Source organism: Planococcus citri, chromosome 3, assembly GCF_950023065.1.
Source record: "Planococcus citri chromosome 3, ihPlaCitr1.1, whole genome shotgun sequence".
Taxonomy (NCBI): Eukaryota; Metazoa; Arthropoda; class Insecta; order Hemiptera; family Pseudococcidae; genus Planococcus; species Planococcus citri.
Window position 1 is genome coordinate 1696554 of NC_088679.1, and position 17239 is coordinate 1713792.

A 17239-nucleotide genomic window follows, 5' to 3' on the forward strand; every position below is an offset into this window, starting at 1 on the left:
TTTGCATTCCACAGTTTTTTAATTTACTGCTCAAAAGATGTGTTTTTTTCCAAACCACGAAATATCCTCTCATACATAAAATGTTTATCCGTAAAAATCGATTGACCTACTGTAGATAATTCTATTTACATTCGAGGAATAAAATAATTGACAGTTTGAAAGTTCAGAAGACTAATAAAAGTTTAATTTTATGCAGGTATAATTGATCAATTTTTTAAAATGAGCGAAATATGTAGTACCTTACTTCACAATTTATTCACATTTTGACCTTAATTTCACGTATCTTACTTTTACTATAATTATAAACATCGAACGTTCAAGTACTCCTCAATGTTCTCCATGCAAGATCAATAGATAGATATTGAAACCATTCTAATCCAAGCTACTTGCATTTCTAACTGAAAAAATATATCTACACTCTACAGTATTTGTTACTTCGTCGTCATTGTCGTCGTCTGAGTTTCTAATGAAAAAATATCTTTCTAATATGATTGATGATTTCGATTTTATTCCAATATCGCACTAACAATGCACAGTACATTTTGAAAAATGACAGATTATATGTTCCATTTGCGGAGAAAATGCCATCCAAAATCTCAATATCTCAAGATTATTATTACTATTGACAAAGGTTTCAAATCATGCGCCGACGAGGAAGCTACAAAAAAATAGATAACTAACGTAGGTAAGTAAGTCGTAAAATGTGTGCTAATCAAGTACCTACATGATAAAAAAAAAAAAATGAGAAAAAAACCAAAACCAAAAACGAAAATTGAAAAAGAACATGAAAAGAAAAAAAAACAGGTACGATTACTGTACACGAAATACGAATGTATAAGAATGTATTAGCAAGCGTTTACTTACGCAGCTCTGACGATAGGTAACCAACCGTCTTCGGGTGCCAAAAGTAAAGCGCAAAAAATTTGAAACCAAAGCAGGAAACCGGTTTTTATGAGCCGGGTCCCCGAGTGACCCCTCATTTTTTAAGTTTATCGCGGGGCTATTCCATTATTTTTCGTCGAGGAAAAGCCCGGCAAACCGTACTGATGCGATCCGAATTCACAACTGGGAGTGGTGGCTCTCATTGGCGGCGACTATTTGGTCCTATGTTTTTTCGACAGATGGGGCGCGGCAGCCCGCATTTGCGCAAATCTTTTTGCCTATTACTATCGATCGTAGCGCGCCGGGCCCAACGCGTAAGCTTTTACGTACGTACGTACGTACCATATCTACGTATACACGTATACGTCGTATAGCTATGGTATCTTGTAGTAAAAACTACCTTCGTTTTCGTCTATTCCTTCGCGACAGGATTCTAACAGCAATTTTACCTGAAAAAAATGAACATCGAAATAATTATCACAATTCACACACACAAAAAACATCTTCGTAAAATAACTAGAAATACTTACTTGCATCTCGTTCTCAAAAATAATATAAGCGTATCCTTTAGGCTGAGCGATAGCCTGTTCTTTTCCGGGCCATTCTACTTTAACGTTACCGAATTGACGAAACGAACAAATCAGCATTTCCTCCGTTACATATATCCCAAGGTAAGCCACCGAGAAATACCTGTAAAACAATGGAAAAATTAATTAATCAAATAATATAAATAAAACACATGCAATCTAAATTAAATCTAAATAAATCAATACGTACTTTACTTGAATAAGGTCCCATACACGAACGATTCGGCAATGTACCACACCACGTAAATTGAGCTTCAGCATGGCCTGAAACTGAACAAAAATTAGTCAAATTTCTATCAAACAATTCAGGTAAGTGATTAACTTTCAAAGAAAACTTACCGGCGGCGGTACGATGGCATCTGGCTTCCATTTCAAGCGCATCGTTAGTCTGTAAAATCCTACTTATGAACTCGTAAGTCTGCATCAATTGAGCGTTCGTCATTCCAGACATACATCTGATTACGTGCAAATTCTGAACATTCGCAATTCCTTGTTCCGTCAGAGGCCAAGCAGTTTTAGGACTATGGCCACATCTCTGTAATAGAAAACGTAAGTATTAGTACATCAATATATAATAAACATCAAACAATAGAGTAAATTAAATCATGATTCAAAATAACAAAGTACTTACCTCGTGTAAGTATCCTTTCCTGTCTGGTTTATCGGAAATACTCATAATGGACGATTCCAAAACTGAATTCTCAACGTTCGTCGGGAAACGCTGATCTCCGGTCAAATTCATAATCGAGGGAGCTAATTGACAACTTGGGTTAACCAACGAAGTACCTCGAGGAGTACGAAGTCCAAGCAGATCGGAAATATGCATTGCTGTCAGCTGAAACAAAAACAATCATACATTAGAATTAACACAAACAAATTTAAAATACACTTCAATTACAAAAACATTCAATTAACATTTGAATCAACACAACAAACAAATTTGAATTACACTTCAATTACTAAAATATTTAATTCAATAAAGTTTGGTACTTACCACTAATCGGCGAAGCATCCATATCCGGTGTCTGTAAAATATCCAGGGAATACATCGAATTTGTTCCACCAAGTCCACAAGACTGATCGAACGCATGGGTTAAGTCTGAAAACAGAGAAACAATTTGATTAATTAAACAACACAAGACACATTAAATAACGAATATAGATTAAATCGAGTTGAATTAAATCACCAGTCTGTGAAACATGATCAAGTTTTAAGTTGAACGTTAATGCAAAGTAACAATTTGGACAAGAGATCTTTCTCACTCAAATTTCAAACTACAAATGCAAGCAAGATGTCGGGTTCAAAAATCATTGAACTCGGCTGAAAGTGACGTAAGAGGTCAAAGGAATGTTTTAGAATAAAAAAAAATAACAGACAGCCCCCAAACAAACCAACAAGTTGAATGAGTCACTAGATTCGCAACCACATTTGCGTACCCACCTACGAAACTCAACAACCTGATTGGCTGATAGGATTAGGCCATCGTGATTCACTTACAACTAAAGCCTTTCAAACTAGACAATGCGTCCCAAAATGTTGCTTTGCATTAACGTTACAATCTTAAATTCGGATTGGAAAATTATTACGTCAAGTTCAGTTTCGAATCGAATTAAAAGCGTTTAAATTCACTATAGAATTAAATTAAAAGCATTAAATTGAAAGCAGGTTACGTTGAATTAAACTCGAAATCCAAATACGAAAATTCACTAAAATCGAAATAAAATTAGAAAATCATTACGTTGAATTCGGTTCTAAAATCAAAATAAGAGCATTAAATTAAAAGCAGGTTACGTTAAAATGAACTTGAAATTCAAATCTAAAACTCGAAATTCAAATACGAAAATTCACTAAAACCGAAATAAAATTTAAAATCATCACGCTAAATTCGGTTCCAAAATCAAAATAAGAGCATTAAATTAAAAGCAGGTTACGTTAAAATGAACTTGAAATTCAAATCTAAAACTCGAAATTCAAATACTAAAATTCACTAAAATCGAAATAAAATTAGAAAATCATTACGTTAAATTCGGTTCTAAAATCAAAATAAGAGCATTAAATTAAAAGCAGGTTACGTTAAAATGAACTTGAAATTCAAATCTAAAACTCGAAATTCAAATACGAAAATTCACTAAAACCGAAATAAAATTTAAAAATCATCACGTTAAATTCGGTTCTAAAATCAAAATAAGAGCATTAAATTAAAAGCAGGTTACGTTAAAATGAACTTGAAATTCAAATCTAAAACTCGAAATTCAAATACGAAAATTCACTAAAACCGAAATAAAATTTAAAAATCATCACGTTAAATTCGGTTCTAAAATCAAAATAAGAGCATTAAATTAAAAGCAGGTTACGTTAAAATGAACTTGAAATTCAAATCTAAAACTCGAAATTCAAATACTAAAATTCACTAAAACCGAAATAAAATTTAAAAATCATCACGTTAAATTCGGTTCTAAAATCAAAATAAGAGCATTAAATTAAAAGCAGGTTACGTTAAAATGAACTTGAAATTCAAATCTAAAACTCGAAATTCAAATACGAAAATTCACTAACATCGAAATAAAATTAGAAAATCATTACGTTAAATTCGGTTCTAAAATCAAAATAAGAGCGTTAAATTAAAAGCAGGTTACGTTAAAATGAACTTGAAATTCAAATCTAAAACTCGAAATTCAAATACGAAAATTCACTAAAACCGAAATAAAATTTAAAAATCATCACGTTAAATTCGGTTCTAAAATCAAAATAAAAGCATCAAATTAAAAGCAGGTTACGTTAAAATAAACTTGAAATTCAAATCTAAAAATTGACTAAGTCCAAAAGAAAAATCAAAATAATTGCTAACTACTCGAATTGAAATTATAAAACAAAGCAGTAATTAAATTAAATCTTACCTGATTAGGTGCAGCAGGCATTCTCAAATAATATAAATAACGAAAAAAAATCAACCGAAAATAAAGCGCGCAAATTAATTAAACGCAACATTAATATACACGAAAGAGTCCGAGACCTTGCCTCCGCGAAATCAAAAACACAAATGAGCGCAGAAAAATGTTGCAATTTCTGAAGTGAACGAGGGTTGAACACCCCTCTTCAATTTGATTGGTTCCCCAAAAAATTATCTCCGGGGGTGGGGTTAAAATTTCGAAAGGGTACAATAGACTGGTTTAGGTATAGAATTCCCAGACACAGGTGGCTGGTGGCAGGTGTTCGGATTTCGAATTCGAGTCGGCATAGCAGGTGGTGAGTAAGCACAGCGGGTGGTAAATAAAATTTCCAATTTTATACGATAGAGCTGCATCTTGATAACAACTTGGAGTATAATAGGGATTATAAAATTGTACCGCGGTGACGAATGCCTTTTGTATTGCTATTTCGCCGCGCCCGTGTTCTCTTATCTGAAATTTCAAAATACAAAGGGTTATAAAAATTCAACGATGTCGCGTTTCAAAAATTTTGGCAATCGAAGGTGTTAGATGGGTTATCAATATTATTCATCTTTTAGGCATACAATATAAAGGGATTGCAAATGAGTCATGTGTTAGATACCTACGTGATTATAATTTTATTCGGCGATGATTCAAAGGAGCGAAGAATAGGACAGGTGATGAGTAATTTCTAGTAGGCATTCGATGGATCCTTATCTCATTCTATTATTTGATTTGGTACTAAAAGGTTTCGGCTGCATAAATGACGTGATTGATTATTAGTCATTCAAATGCTCACCAATTCGTCATGTTATGTATGTAGATCTCTATGTATCTAATTCATGTAAAATAATTTAATTTCCAATCCAAATTCAAGTACCAATTACCAATATGTGAACCAACAAAAATATAACTTGGCAAAATTCAGTAATTGAAGATCAAAGTTGCGGAAATAGATTATTCATCAACAGTGGCGCCCACGTAGGTATTGCGCTATTGCGGCTGCAATAGGGGCCCTTGCAATGTTGAGGCCCCCAGTAGAATTTGAGGCCCCTCAAGTTAAAGTTTGGTAGACAAAAAATCTATTTAGAGAAAAAAAAAAGAAATTAACCACAACACAATGAATGTGTACAGTACCATAATTAATACAATACCTAACAGCATTATTCATATGCTCATCTACATACCTACCTGCATATTTTATTCGTTGAGTATTTGCCTATGTGTTCAACAGAGTTCGCAGATGCTATATGCTCAAGTGAGCCCCAAAAGAAATAAGTTCTCTGGGTGAATAATGCACTCTCTAGTGAAAAGAGGCCCCTTTTGAGCTATGAATTTTTAATGCATAGTAAATCAAGATTAGGAAAATGGATCCTCCAGGCCCTAATTTTTGCGATTTCTCTGTAAATTTTTATGAACCAAGTGGGCATGTCGTCGGTAACGCGTTTGATACCGATTTTGTGATCTTTGAAAATTTAAAATTGACCACTTTTGATGATCTGTGGAAATTTGGAATTTGCCGGCAAAATCGTTGATTTACCGACTAAACCACCAGGCAATCTATCCTCAAAATTCTTTTTTTTTTTCAAAAGCTTTTGCCCTCGCTTTGCTCGGGCTTATTTGTTTTTTCTATTTTTGAAATTGTTCATTATTGTGCTTGGAATGCATTTTTGTTCAAACTTTCAAAAATTCCAGTGATAGAAAAACTGACTTTTCACTTCAAAATTACTGCTGTTTTGCTTCTTGAAAGTATAAATTTTGAAAAGCTTTTGCCATCGTTTCACTCGGATCAATTTGATTCTCCTTTTTACGTTTAAAATATCAAGAAACCATTGATAAAATTTAGAAAAAGAAGAGATCAAAAAAACTGAATGCTTGCATAAAAATTGATGTTGTTCTACTTTTCAAACTACAAATTCTCCAAAGCATTTGCCCTCGCTTCGCTCGGGCGAATTTGGTTCTTTTCTGCAAAATTACAATTTCAAGAAACCTATATGAATGAGTTTGAAAAATGTTGAAATCAGAAAAACAGAATTTTTTCATTAAAATTGATGATGTTCTACTTTTCAAATTACAAATTTTTCAAAACTTTGTCCTCGCTTCGCTTGGGTCATTTAAGATACTGATTTCAATAATAGTAGGAAGATGAAAATTAAGCAGAAAAATTCCAGAAATATGTACTCATAATACTCAAAACATATGAAAAATACCAGATTTTCAAAAATGTTTGATATCACAGTGCTCAGCACTTTAAAATTTTGAATATTGCGTCAAAATTACAATTTTTTGTCGACAAAAGAACGATGCACCCTCACCCTCCCAAATAGCATGACTTGTCCTATACCCTCATTTCGAAACACAGATTTTCTCTGCGCGTCCCTGAAGACAGAAAGCTGTTGATAAAAGCTTGGAAATTTTTGGGCAAAGTTGGGAGAGTTGGAAATGAGTTGTGTATGCTGAAAAAATCTAAGAATTACCAAAAACCATAGGTTTTTACTACTTGAATTATTAATTTTCGAAGGCTTTTGCCTCGCTTCGTTCGGGCCAGATCGTTTTTTCCCTTTCTTTGACCAACGTTTGAGAGAAGAAATATTCACGTTACACATCAAAAGTAATATTGTTTTACTTGGAATTTTCCAAAAAAAAAAAATCCAATGTATTTCAATCAGAACTTCCAGAAAGTCCCAAATTTCGAAAAAATGTCAAAAAATGTCCTATTTTTCGCCGAAAATTAAAAATTTATTCTTTCTTTATAAAAATGTAAAAATCATGTCCTCAGAAAAAAAATTGTGCCTAAGTCATGAAAACCAGTTTTTTGCATTATCAAGAATATTCAAGAATGATGTTATTCACGTTTCGAATCATCATTTTCCTGTTCTTTTCTCCGACCAAAGTGGGGGGTAAAAAACCTAACTTCTCACGTCGAAAATAATGTTGTTTTACTTTTAAAAATTATCAATTTTCGAAAGCTTTTGCCCTCGCTTCGCTCGGGCCTTTACCTATTTCTATTTTTAAACATATTGTAATTTCCTGAAAACTATTGTTGAAATTTTTAAATGTTGAAGCTACAAAAATCAACTTTTTGCATCAGTTATTTTACTTTTTGAATACTTAATCAATTTTTTCATCATTTCGCCCTCGCAAATTCAAGTTCTGCTATGTACACAATTTTTCAAAAACTTTCAAGAATGGAAAATCAATTTCAGAAATTTAATGAACATAACCAAACCAATACAGGGCTCTTAAAAATAATAGAAATTGAGAAATTTGAATTTAGGGGATAGTTTTAGACAAGATACAACTCATCCAAATTTCCCATAAAAAAAATTGCACAATTAAGTATACCCATGGCAATCACTAGGCTTTTTCTGAAAAAATGGGGCCCTCCTGAAAAAAATTTTGGGGCCCTCATGAAATTTCTGCAATACCACTTTTGCAACCTCTGGGCGCCACTGTCATCAACACATTGTTTGAATTGATAACAGTGATAACACAATTTGAACATTTTGGTGACATTATCTTCAATTACTTTTGAACGGTTGAAGGTAGAGCTTTCGGTAAAAAAGCATTTTAAAGAGGAAGAAATGCCGAACATTTTGATATATTAAAATACCTACTTAGGTGTCCACTGAAAATTTCGAGTAATTTTAGTTCAAAGTTCAATACGTACGTACTGTCCGTAGTTGGGTTTTGCCTTGTTTTCGCAACTTCAAACTTCGAATACTCTCTAAATTTAAAGCAGTCAAATTTCACTGCTTAGCAGTCACGACATTTTGCCTTTTTAAAGCAGTAGTTTTTTCACTGTTTTGCAGTAAAAAAAACTACTGCTTTAAAAAGGCAAAATGTCGTGACTGCTAAGCAGTGAAATTGACTGTTTCAAATTTAGAGAGTACTTTTGAACGGTTGCTTCTACAGCTTTGGGTAAAAAATCATTTTAAAGAGGAAGAAATACCGAACATTTTGATATAAGTATTCAAGTATGCATAGTTTTACTGAAAATTTCGACATAAAGAAAAGTATTCATTAAATCGTTAATTTTCCTCTAAATGATGAAAAATTAGTATCAATCGATAGGGAATTTCATTGGCTTTCATTTATGACTAATTAAAAGTTCACCAAAACTCGCGAACAATCGAAAAATTTGCAGTTTTTCCGCGAAAAATTGTATGTATTCTTATGGCTGATAACGTCCGTTAAGGTAAACTGGATCCAAGATGGCGTATGCGAGTACTTCCCTTTATAGTGCTTTAGTTCAAACAGAAACAAGCTATTCAATGTCGTATCGATTGGCATCAAACCGGAGCATCCGTTGTGATATCAGTTTTCGCTAAAAATTACGATCCTCATAAATCTCAAGTTTCTCTATCTCCGACTCGTCTCAAAATTAGTATATTTTTTTCTAAAGAATCTGAAGTATTTGAAAAACAATACGATCTAGTCGGTGTAATCGATGTTGAAAAAAGTTGCGTATCTATGTTGCCTACTAAAGTTGAAATTAAGTTGACTAAAGCGCACGCAGAAACTTGGCGTGATACCCATATCTTTGGTTTTTTGAAATTTTGGTACGTACCTTTAAAAAAATACAGTGGAACCTCGATAACTCGAAACTCTTTAACTCGAAAACCTCTATTATCCGAACCAACCTCCATTCCCCTTGAAATCTCCATAACACTCAATGTTAACTTTACTCAGATAAGTCGAAATTGAGTACACAAACCAGTCGTAACTCGAAGCCAAAATTTTGCCGAAAATAGCGAGAAAGCCTCTATAAGTTGTACGTTGTCTGTCGTTTACCTCTATAACTCGAATATTTCAATTCATACCTTCATCTTTTATGCATTTACCTATCTCAGTTGTAACTCGGAAGCTAAAGTTTAGCCCAAAAATAGTGAGAAAGCCTCTATAAGTCGTACGTTGTCTGGCATTTACCTCTATAACTCAAATATTTCAATTCATACTTCTATCTTTTTTGCACTTACATATCTCTCAATTCATTCATTTCGTAAGACCTCTATAACTCGAACACTCTCAAAATCTTACCTGCATAACTCAAAACTGATCATCTCAAAAACCTCTATAAGCCAAATGAATGACCATTCCCCTTGGATTTCGAGTTATTGAGGTTCCACTGTATATTAAAACTGATGGCCTCTTGGGCCAACTTGGGGTAAGTACATACAATCTACGCTACAACTGCCAGTTCCAGGAGTAGAGAAGACAAACCTTAAGAGAGGTTTGGAGCATCCATGTCGCAGAGGCTGGTAACTCATCTTCAGCAGGCTGGAAGCTGAAGATGAGGCTAAGACCAAACCTAACAACTTAGTGTGTGCCCAGCATCAACGCTGCAACCTGAATGGGCTACAACATCAAGCTGTCTCAGGAAGTAGGGTAGAGGAGAAAACAATCGGAAAATATCCCTGAAGCAGCAACAGGAAGAGCAGCAAAGCTTGAGAACCCCGATACTCAAGAGTCATAAATACTGCTAAGGCTAGGCACGAATCCTGTGCAAAAGCAAAAATTTGGCGCTATAACCGATCTTTGGGAAAGTGGGCTTGATGGCGCAGAGGGCAGCCCCCTCATCAAGCTATACTTCCTTGGGCTAGAAAACCCGTAGAAGTGAAAGAAACAATTTCTTGAGAAAACAAAAATAAGAAGAAACTGTCTGGAAAATCAGGGAACCCTGTTGGGTAGCACGCAAAAAAGCCCACGCTATGGTAGAAACAAAACAGGCTGAAGATCTCTACCTGGAATGTGTGAGGAATAAATGGAAAAGAAGAAGAGCTGGAATACGTACATCTTGATGCAGAGAAACATCAACCTAGCCATTATCACGGAAACCAAGAAAAAGGGCAGCGCCATGGATGAACTAGGAGAATTCACCCGAGTATATGCTGGAGTGGAAAAAGCTGAACATGCTAGAGCAGGGATTATGATTTATACATGGAACAGACTCAAAGACAACATCCAGGCATATAGAAATATAGAATATGGAGTGAAAGACAAATTGAGATAAATCTGAAATTTGGGAACCAAGATACCTATTTCAGTGATTGGCGTATATGCTCCAGAGGAAGGCAAAGAGGAGGAAAGTGACGAGTTCTACAAGCAGCTCCAAAAAACCATCAACAAGATGAACCCAAAACGCAGCATTTTTGTAATGGGAGACCACAATGCAAGAACAAAGTCAAGTGAAAATGACAGAGTGGTAAGAAGACATGGAGAAATCACAGTAAAGAAGAATGGTAAAAGGCTGATTGACATCTCAAGCTACAACAACTTCACAATTACGTCAATGACACCCATGTCAATACCCTGCTGTTTGCTGATGATCAAGTGGTCTTTGCTGACAACGAAGATGACTTGCAGAGAGCAATGTACAACCTTCAGAAAGTAGCTGATAAGTACGGAATGAGAATCTCGTTGTTAAAAACAAAGGTGATGGCCTTTGAGGGGAAAGAGCCAATATGCAGTAAAATCGTTGTAAATGGACTGCCAGTGGAACAAGTTAAAAGCTTAAAATATCTTGGATTTCTTCATTTTTGACAGCTTTGAATTGAATTTTGATAACTTGAGAATGATGATGAAAGTTGGTGCTTCAAATAAAAAACCATAGGTATTAAAAAAGATTAAATTTTCAGGATTTTTGGTAAAGTGATAATAATTTTAAGTTTTTAAAGCACTCAGTCGTAATTATTTTGAACGATAAAAGCTAACGCTTCAAATAAAAGACTAAAGTAAAGAGCATAAAATTCTGAACATTTTGGTTACTCAAAACACCTATGTGTCCACTGTCCACTGAAAATTTTGAGTAATTTCAATTTGAACTTCGGGTACAGTAAAAATCCGAACATGAAAATGATCATAAAATCGTTATAATAATTGCACAATATTCAATGAAATATATACCAATCGATAGTAAATTTTATCATCTTTAAATTATGTTCCATAAAAATTCACCCAAACTCCTTCGTTTTGCCAAAAAAATTGAAAAACGTAATTTCAGTCATACAAAAAGCGTTGCGGAAATGGCTTACCTACTTTTTAGGTTCTTCCAGATGACGTCACGTCAGCCGATGGGCGAGTTCAAAAGTAACTAGGTACCTATCTTGTTTTTGGTGTAACCTCTTGCAGTGTATAGATGTTGGTATACGTGTACCCAGCAGTAAAAACGGCGCACACGATTCGTTTCACTTTCAAGGAAAAACTCGTTCTTTTATTTTACTTTTCTTTTTAATTTTCCATTTCAATTTTTTCCCCAACGAGCTAATATGTGGAAATCTCTTTAAACGCAGTACACCGACCGATGTATCGCGTTATTCTTACTCGATCGTGTATTTATTCGCACCTTCGTCGTCCTCCCGGCAGCCCCCACGTGCCCCAAGCCCTGCCCTGCCCATGCCCGGCTCGACTCGACTCGACTCTTCCGCCTTTAACCGTAGGTACGAGTATAGGTAGGTAACCCTCTCCGCTTCCGCGCGCACGTTAGCGCTAATTATAGATACACTTTTTTTTCGTCTTCTTCTTCTTCTTCGTCGTCGTCGTCGTCGTCTTCTTCTTCTTCATTCAATTTTATCCCTTCCGAATCTAAATGCTTATTTTCTCTTTTCTCTCTGTGTATACCTACTGTTATAAAACGGCGGCGCGGATCAGTCGACAAAAAAATTAATTAGCGTGAATAAGGCCGACCAAATATCGCGCTATACTCGACATCAATTGAGATGTACGAGTACGAGTACCTAACCTACCCCCTTTTACTTTGGCGCGAATTCGAGTGTCTTTTAAATTACACGATAGAATTTTTAATGTTGATGGCTTATTTGGTTTTTATGATTTTTTTTACACCGGGGGTAGGGTGTAGGTAATTACAAGTGAACGACGATTAATGTTAGGTATTGAAAAATTTATTCGAATAGCGTTAAATTATTTTTTTTTTTCGATTCACATCCCTGAGGAGGATAGTACATATAATGAGAATGGATAGCGAGAAAAAGTGTCCGAGGATTTTGACCAAATTCAGCGGAGACTTTCATTCAGAGTTGAAAGTCGCCCAAAAAATTTTTAGCTTTGGAAGTAGGCATCTCTGAAAGCGAAGATACAGGTACTGAAAAGTTGAGAATTTTCGAAAAAGTAGTATTTTTTTGCTGAAGTGACTATACCATACCTGTTTTGGCAAAAATAGTCCAATATTCTGAAAAATAGCATTTGAGATTCTGCGTCGGCCTAGTTCATTGTCGTCCTCAAAATTCAGGACCTGTTTTTTTTTCAGGGTTCCACTGAATGGTTGACAAATTTGCAAATCGCTTATTATAGGGTATAAAATATGTATTCCCGTGTAAAACAGGTGAAATGCCCATGTCTTCGGTTTTTCTGAAATTTTGGTACCCACCTTTAAAAAAATATTAGGACTTAAAAATTGGCCCTAGCTCTACCCACCCCATCCCCTGGCCTATAATGGTGATAAAACGTTTATTTCGGGGGGGGGGGGGTGGAAAGCATACTTCAACGTGTTTTGAATAAAAAATTTGGAATTTACTCAAAATATGTACAATAGAGGAGAAATGAGTCTAGCCACGAGAATTTATCAAATTTTTTGGCACCCAGGGGGCCAGATATTTCATATCTCTGAAGCTAAATCAAGAACAAGAATTTTTTTCTCAAAAATATAATTATCTGCATGAGTATTACCTGGGTCATTCCACGTGAATTCGACCAAGAAGTGGTAAGGGGGGGTCTGAGATAGTCCGGCATATGACAATAGGAGTAATTGCACCCAACCCCCACCCCGAGCCTCCGAGACAACTTTTTTCTTAAAGGAAACATTCTAAGGAACATTTTAAAGCAAACTTGCCGAAAAAAAGTTGACCTTACTTACAAAATGGCGGCCATTTTGATTGACAGGTCAGCCGAAATCGCAGATTTTGCGTTTCAACATAGGACTTGCACGAAATATTTGAAACCTTACAAAAGTAGATCGAAAGATCATGGAAAAATTTATCATCTGTCAAAATTTCAAGTGCTAAAGTGCGTTTTTCGATTCTTGGTGAATTTTTGAAAATCCAATTTTCACCAAAAATGAGGGGAATAAATCAAAATTTTACCAAATTGACCAAGAAAGCTGAAATTCGGGAAATACCCTATTTTCGACATTCCAAATCGATTGGAAACGGTTTCAGCCCGTGTTGAGCAGTTCTGGAGCCTCCAGCAGGTTTTTGAAACTTTAAATTTTCACAAAATTTCATCAAAATGGAGATGGAAAGCTGAAATTTACTCTACACTCCAATTTTAACACCCTCTGAAGACGACTTCACGTGGGTTCAAGTCATTTTAGAGCCTCCAGCGACTTTCTTGAAAATTACTGGAGCCTCCAGTACATTTTTGATACTTGAACTTTCCCCAAAATTTCATCAAACTGAGATGGAGAGTCGAAATTCATTCTGCAAACTGATTTCGATACGCTACGAAGTTGACTGCTGGTGGATTTCACAGGGCGTTTTTTTGGAAAATTGAAATTTCCCAAAGTAGCTGGAAGTTTCAAAACCATTTGAAACCACCATTTAGTCTGCGAAGTACGTTTCAGCTTGCCAACTCCATTTGATAAATTAATGTTGGAGAAATTTCAGGTTTCAAAAATCTACTGGAGGCTCCAGTAATTTTCAAAAAAGTCGCTGGAGGCCCTAAAATGACTTAAAATTCACCAGCAGTCAACTTCGTAGCGTATTGAAATTAGTTTGCAGAATGAATTTCGACTCTCCATCTTGGTTAAGTTTCAAAAATCTACTGGAGGCTCCAGTATAATTTTCAAAAAAGTCATTGGAGTCTCTAAAATGACTTGAAACCCAACAGAAGTCGTTTTCAGAGGGTGTTAAAATTGGAGTGTAGAGTGAATTTCAGCTTTCCATCTCCATTTGATGAAATTTTGTTTTCAAAAATCTCTGCTGGAGGCTTTATGAAGTTTCAAAAAGTCGCTAGAGGATCCAAAACAACTTGAAATTCACCTGCAGTACTTCGTAGCGTATTGAAATTAGTTTTTCGAATAAATCTTAGCTTTACAACTTCAATTTGATGGAATTTTGTGGGAATTTCGAGTTTCAAAAATCTGCTGGAGGCTCCAGAACTGCTCAAAACGGGTTGAAACCGTTCCCAATCGATTTGGCGTGTCGAAAATAGGGTATATCTCAAATTTCAGCTTTCTTGGTCAATTTGGTAAAATTTTGATTTTTTCCCTCATTTTTGGCCTAAATTCGATTTTCAAAAATTCACCAAAAATCGAAAAACGCACTTTAGTACTTGAAATTTTGACAGGTGATAAATTTTTGCATGATCTCTCGATCTATCCATGTAAAGTTTGAAAAAGTTCGTGCAAGTTCTATGTTAAAACGCAAAATCCGCGATTTCGACTGACCTGTCAATCAAAATAGCCGCCATTTTGTAAGTAAGGCCAACTTTTTTTTGGGCAAGTTTGCTTTAAAATGTTCCTTAGGATGGGGGGGGGGGATGCAATTACTCCTATCGTCATATGCCGGACTAAGATTTTTTTGAAATTTCTTCTGTGGAAAGACCTTCCGAAGAGATGACCAATGGTGCAAATCGCAGCCCTCTAGCCCCTATTTTAAAGGCTGCCAGAGGTGTCAAAGTTTTCAGTGAACTTTGTATATCATTCATTTCAGCAGTGGATTACTCGATAACCGCGATACCTACCAAAATGGAGTTTTTTTCCAATATGTAGGGGTTTTGAAAAGCTTTTTAGTGATATCATAAATATCAGTGCTGCCACTTTTTTTCGCACGAAAAATTAGCTCGAAAAATTTCAAAACCTAGCTTTCATATCGTTCCGATTCTCAAAAATTCTGAAAAAAATATATTATGGACTCGTTTTCATGCTGAACAACATATAAAAAATGTTTATTGTAATTTTAGAAAGGGGGGGATTTTCAAAAACGGGGGGTGTGGGGATCTGAAACTTTCCAGACGGAAGGTGCTCAAGGGTACCCACCTTCCATGCAAATATCAACCCTGAAGCTCTCGGGGGCAAATTCACCATACTTATCCACCTATAGCCTTTACCAAAAATCTAAAAATTAACTTACCCCCCCTCTTCCTCACTCCCGAAATTTTCACCACACCCTTGCAGAGAATTCCTTTAAAATAAAAAAAACTGACTGCGTTTGCGGTTCATGTTGGTAAAGAAAAAATAAGTCATGGAGAATGAAGTCTCGTATTTACGGCAAACTGGTTATGCAATTTTATTAACATCTTTTATATGATTTTTTTTCCATGTAGAGTCAACTCAGTTTTTGATTTTAAGTTCTCCGATTTTTCTGAAAAGAAGAAGAATCGATGGCATTGGTCTCCAACCCTCCTCCTCTGGGGGCAGATTGAACGCAATTTGTTTTTGTTTTTCAGCAATTGAAATTTCTGAAGGCTTTCAAAGATATCTAGTAGGTATAATTGAGAGAAGATTAAGAAATGCTTTTTTGGAAAGACTAAAATTTTAAAAAATTTGCCGATTTCGGAGCCATAGGTAATTTTAGAAATTGGAAAAAATCCTTGAAATATACGCGTTCATCATATTTACAGCTATCAACTTTTCGTGATGAGATTCGCCAAACCATGGAGAAGGAGTGGCTACAGAGCGGCAAAATTTTTGTCGAAATATAAAAAAATGTAAAATACTATCACGTGACATACCTAGGTATCGTTTTATATCTATGTTTTTTAAAGCGCTGAATATACTCGAATATGACTTATTTTTTCAACTCGACCCCTCGAACCCTTCTCGTTAGTCCCTCATTGTTCGATCCTTCCAAAGTTCCCATTGCCTCCAAATATTTCTGAAAATTAAAAAAAATCTGTAAGTATCTGTATTTAATAGAGCGGGAAAATAACGTAAAAAAGCAGCGGCAAAAAGGAAAAAATTGGCACATCAATTTTTTCTTCAGGAATGTGTTTGGATGGACCCTCTGAACCACCAAAAAAAAGCCGACTCTCCTACCCCTGGAGGAAAATTTTTTAGGGGGCTGAAACCGGTTCCGATTCACGTTTTTTGCGTTTTACTCCGTAAATATTAGGTTTTTGAGAAAAACTACCATGACGAAAAATGTTCCCCTTCAAATTCTCGACAATTTGATGCTACGCTCGATACCCATTGCTCAAGGGGGGTGTCCAAAAAAAGGGGTGGAAAGAGTAGGTATTTCAAAAAAAGTCAGTCCAATAAATTGATCAAAATTACCACTTAAAATCATTCGTTTTCGCTCAATTTTTTTTTACAAAGCCTACTCACCCAACTACTAATCAAATTACCTTTGGTTTGTCTTCAACCCTCCTCGGGGGTTCGTGAGGGTTGCTTGATTTTTCAAGTAACACACTACTGAATCATATATTTTAAAAACAAATCTGGACGTGCGATATATCGAATAGTATGTTTTCGAGGTCGCTGAATACGAATATGAACTTATTTTTTTGCATACAACCCCTCAAACCCCCCCTGTGCCCCAAAATGGGGGTCAAAATTTCGAAAAATCGTGAAAAGTCGAGTGATATATCGAATGGTACGTTTTCGAGGCTGCCGAGTGCGAATATGAACTTATTTTTTGGATCCCACCCCCTAATGTCCCTCTGTGCCCCAAAATGGAGGTGAAAATTTTGAAAAATAGTGAAAAGTCGAGTGATATATTGAATTGTATGTTTTCGTGATCGCTGAGTACGAATATGAACTTATTTTTTGCATACAGCCCCTCAAAGCCCCTCTGGACCCCAAAATGAGGGTATACATTTCGAAAAATCGTGAAAAGTCGACTGATATATCGAATGGTATGTTTTTTTAAAAAACACGAACTACG

The 17239-nt window shown here is 35.4% G+C and overlaps 2 protein-coding genes and 1 long non-coding RNA gene across 9 annotated transcripts in view; 1 reads left to right on the top strand and 2 right to left on the bottom strand.

Moving 5' to 3' along the window:
- Positions 1-1005, bottom strand: part of Rdl (Resistant to dieldrin) — an 85969-nt gene extending 84964 nt beyond the window's left edge. For all 6 annotated transcript variants that reach the window (XM_065357855.1, XM_065357852.1, XM_065357854.1 and 3 more), the window contains exon 1: positions 865-1005. In XM_065357855.1, coding sequence (XP_065213927.1) covers positions 865-980 — 116 coding nt within the window. In that variant the 5' untranslated portion in view covers positions 981-1005. The remainder of the gene's footprint in view (positions 1-864) is intronic.
- The window catches only part of LOC135841073 (uncharacterized), a 272383-nt gene that overhangs the window by 156039 nt on the left and 99105 nt on the right, over positions 1-17239 (top strand). The window lies entirely within an intron of this gene.
- On the bottom strand, positions 1053-4520 carry LOC135841068 (uncharacterized). Of its 2 annotated transcripts, none has more exons than XM_065357871.1 (7): positions 4368-4520; positions 2464-2568; positions 2101-2304; positions 1809-2004; positions 1660-1733; positions 1413-1572; positions 1053-1331 (listed from the first exon to the last, which is right to left on the bottom strand). In XM_065357871.1, exons 2-6 carry the CDS (start codon positions 2557-2559, stop codon positions 1498-1500), a joined length of 645 nt encoding a protein of 214 aa, XP_065213943.1. In that variant the 5' UTR covers positions 2560-2568; positions 4368-4520; the 3' UTR covers positions 1053-1331; positions 1413-1497. The 2 variants fall into 2 exon arrangements, with proteins under 2 accessions (XP_065213943.1, XP_065213942.1); XM_065357870.1 differs by having other exon boundaries at positions 1660-1739.

Bases quoted from the DNA above. Each gene is read 5' to 3' on its own strand.
- LOC135841068 (XM_065357870.1), bottom strand. From the start codon at position 2,559: ATGCGTTCGATCAGTCTTGTGGACTTGGTGGAACAAATTCGATGTATT. The intron at 1,740-1,808 runs GTAAGTTTTCTT...ATTTTTGTTCAG, and splicing joins ATGCCATCGTACCGCCGCCG to TTTCAGGCCATGCTGAAGCT. The intron at 1,573-1,659 runs GTACGTATTGAT...ATTGTTTTACAG, and splicing joins TGGGACCTTATTCAAGTAAA to GTATTTCTCGGTGGCTTACC.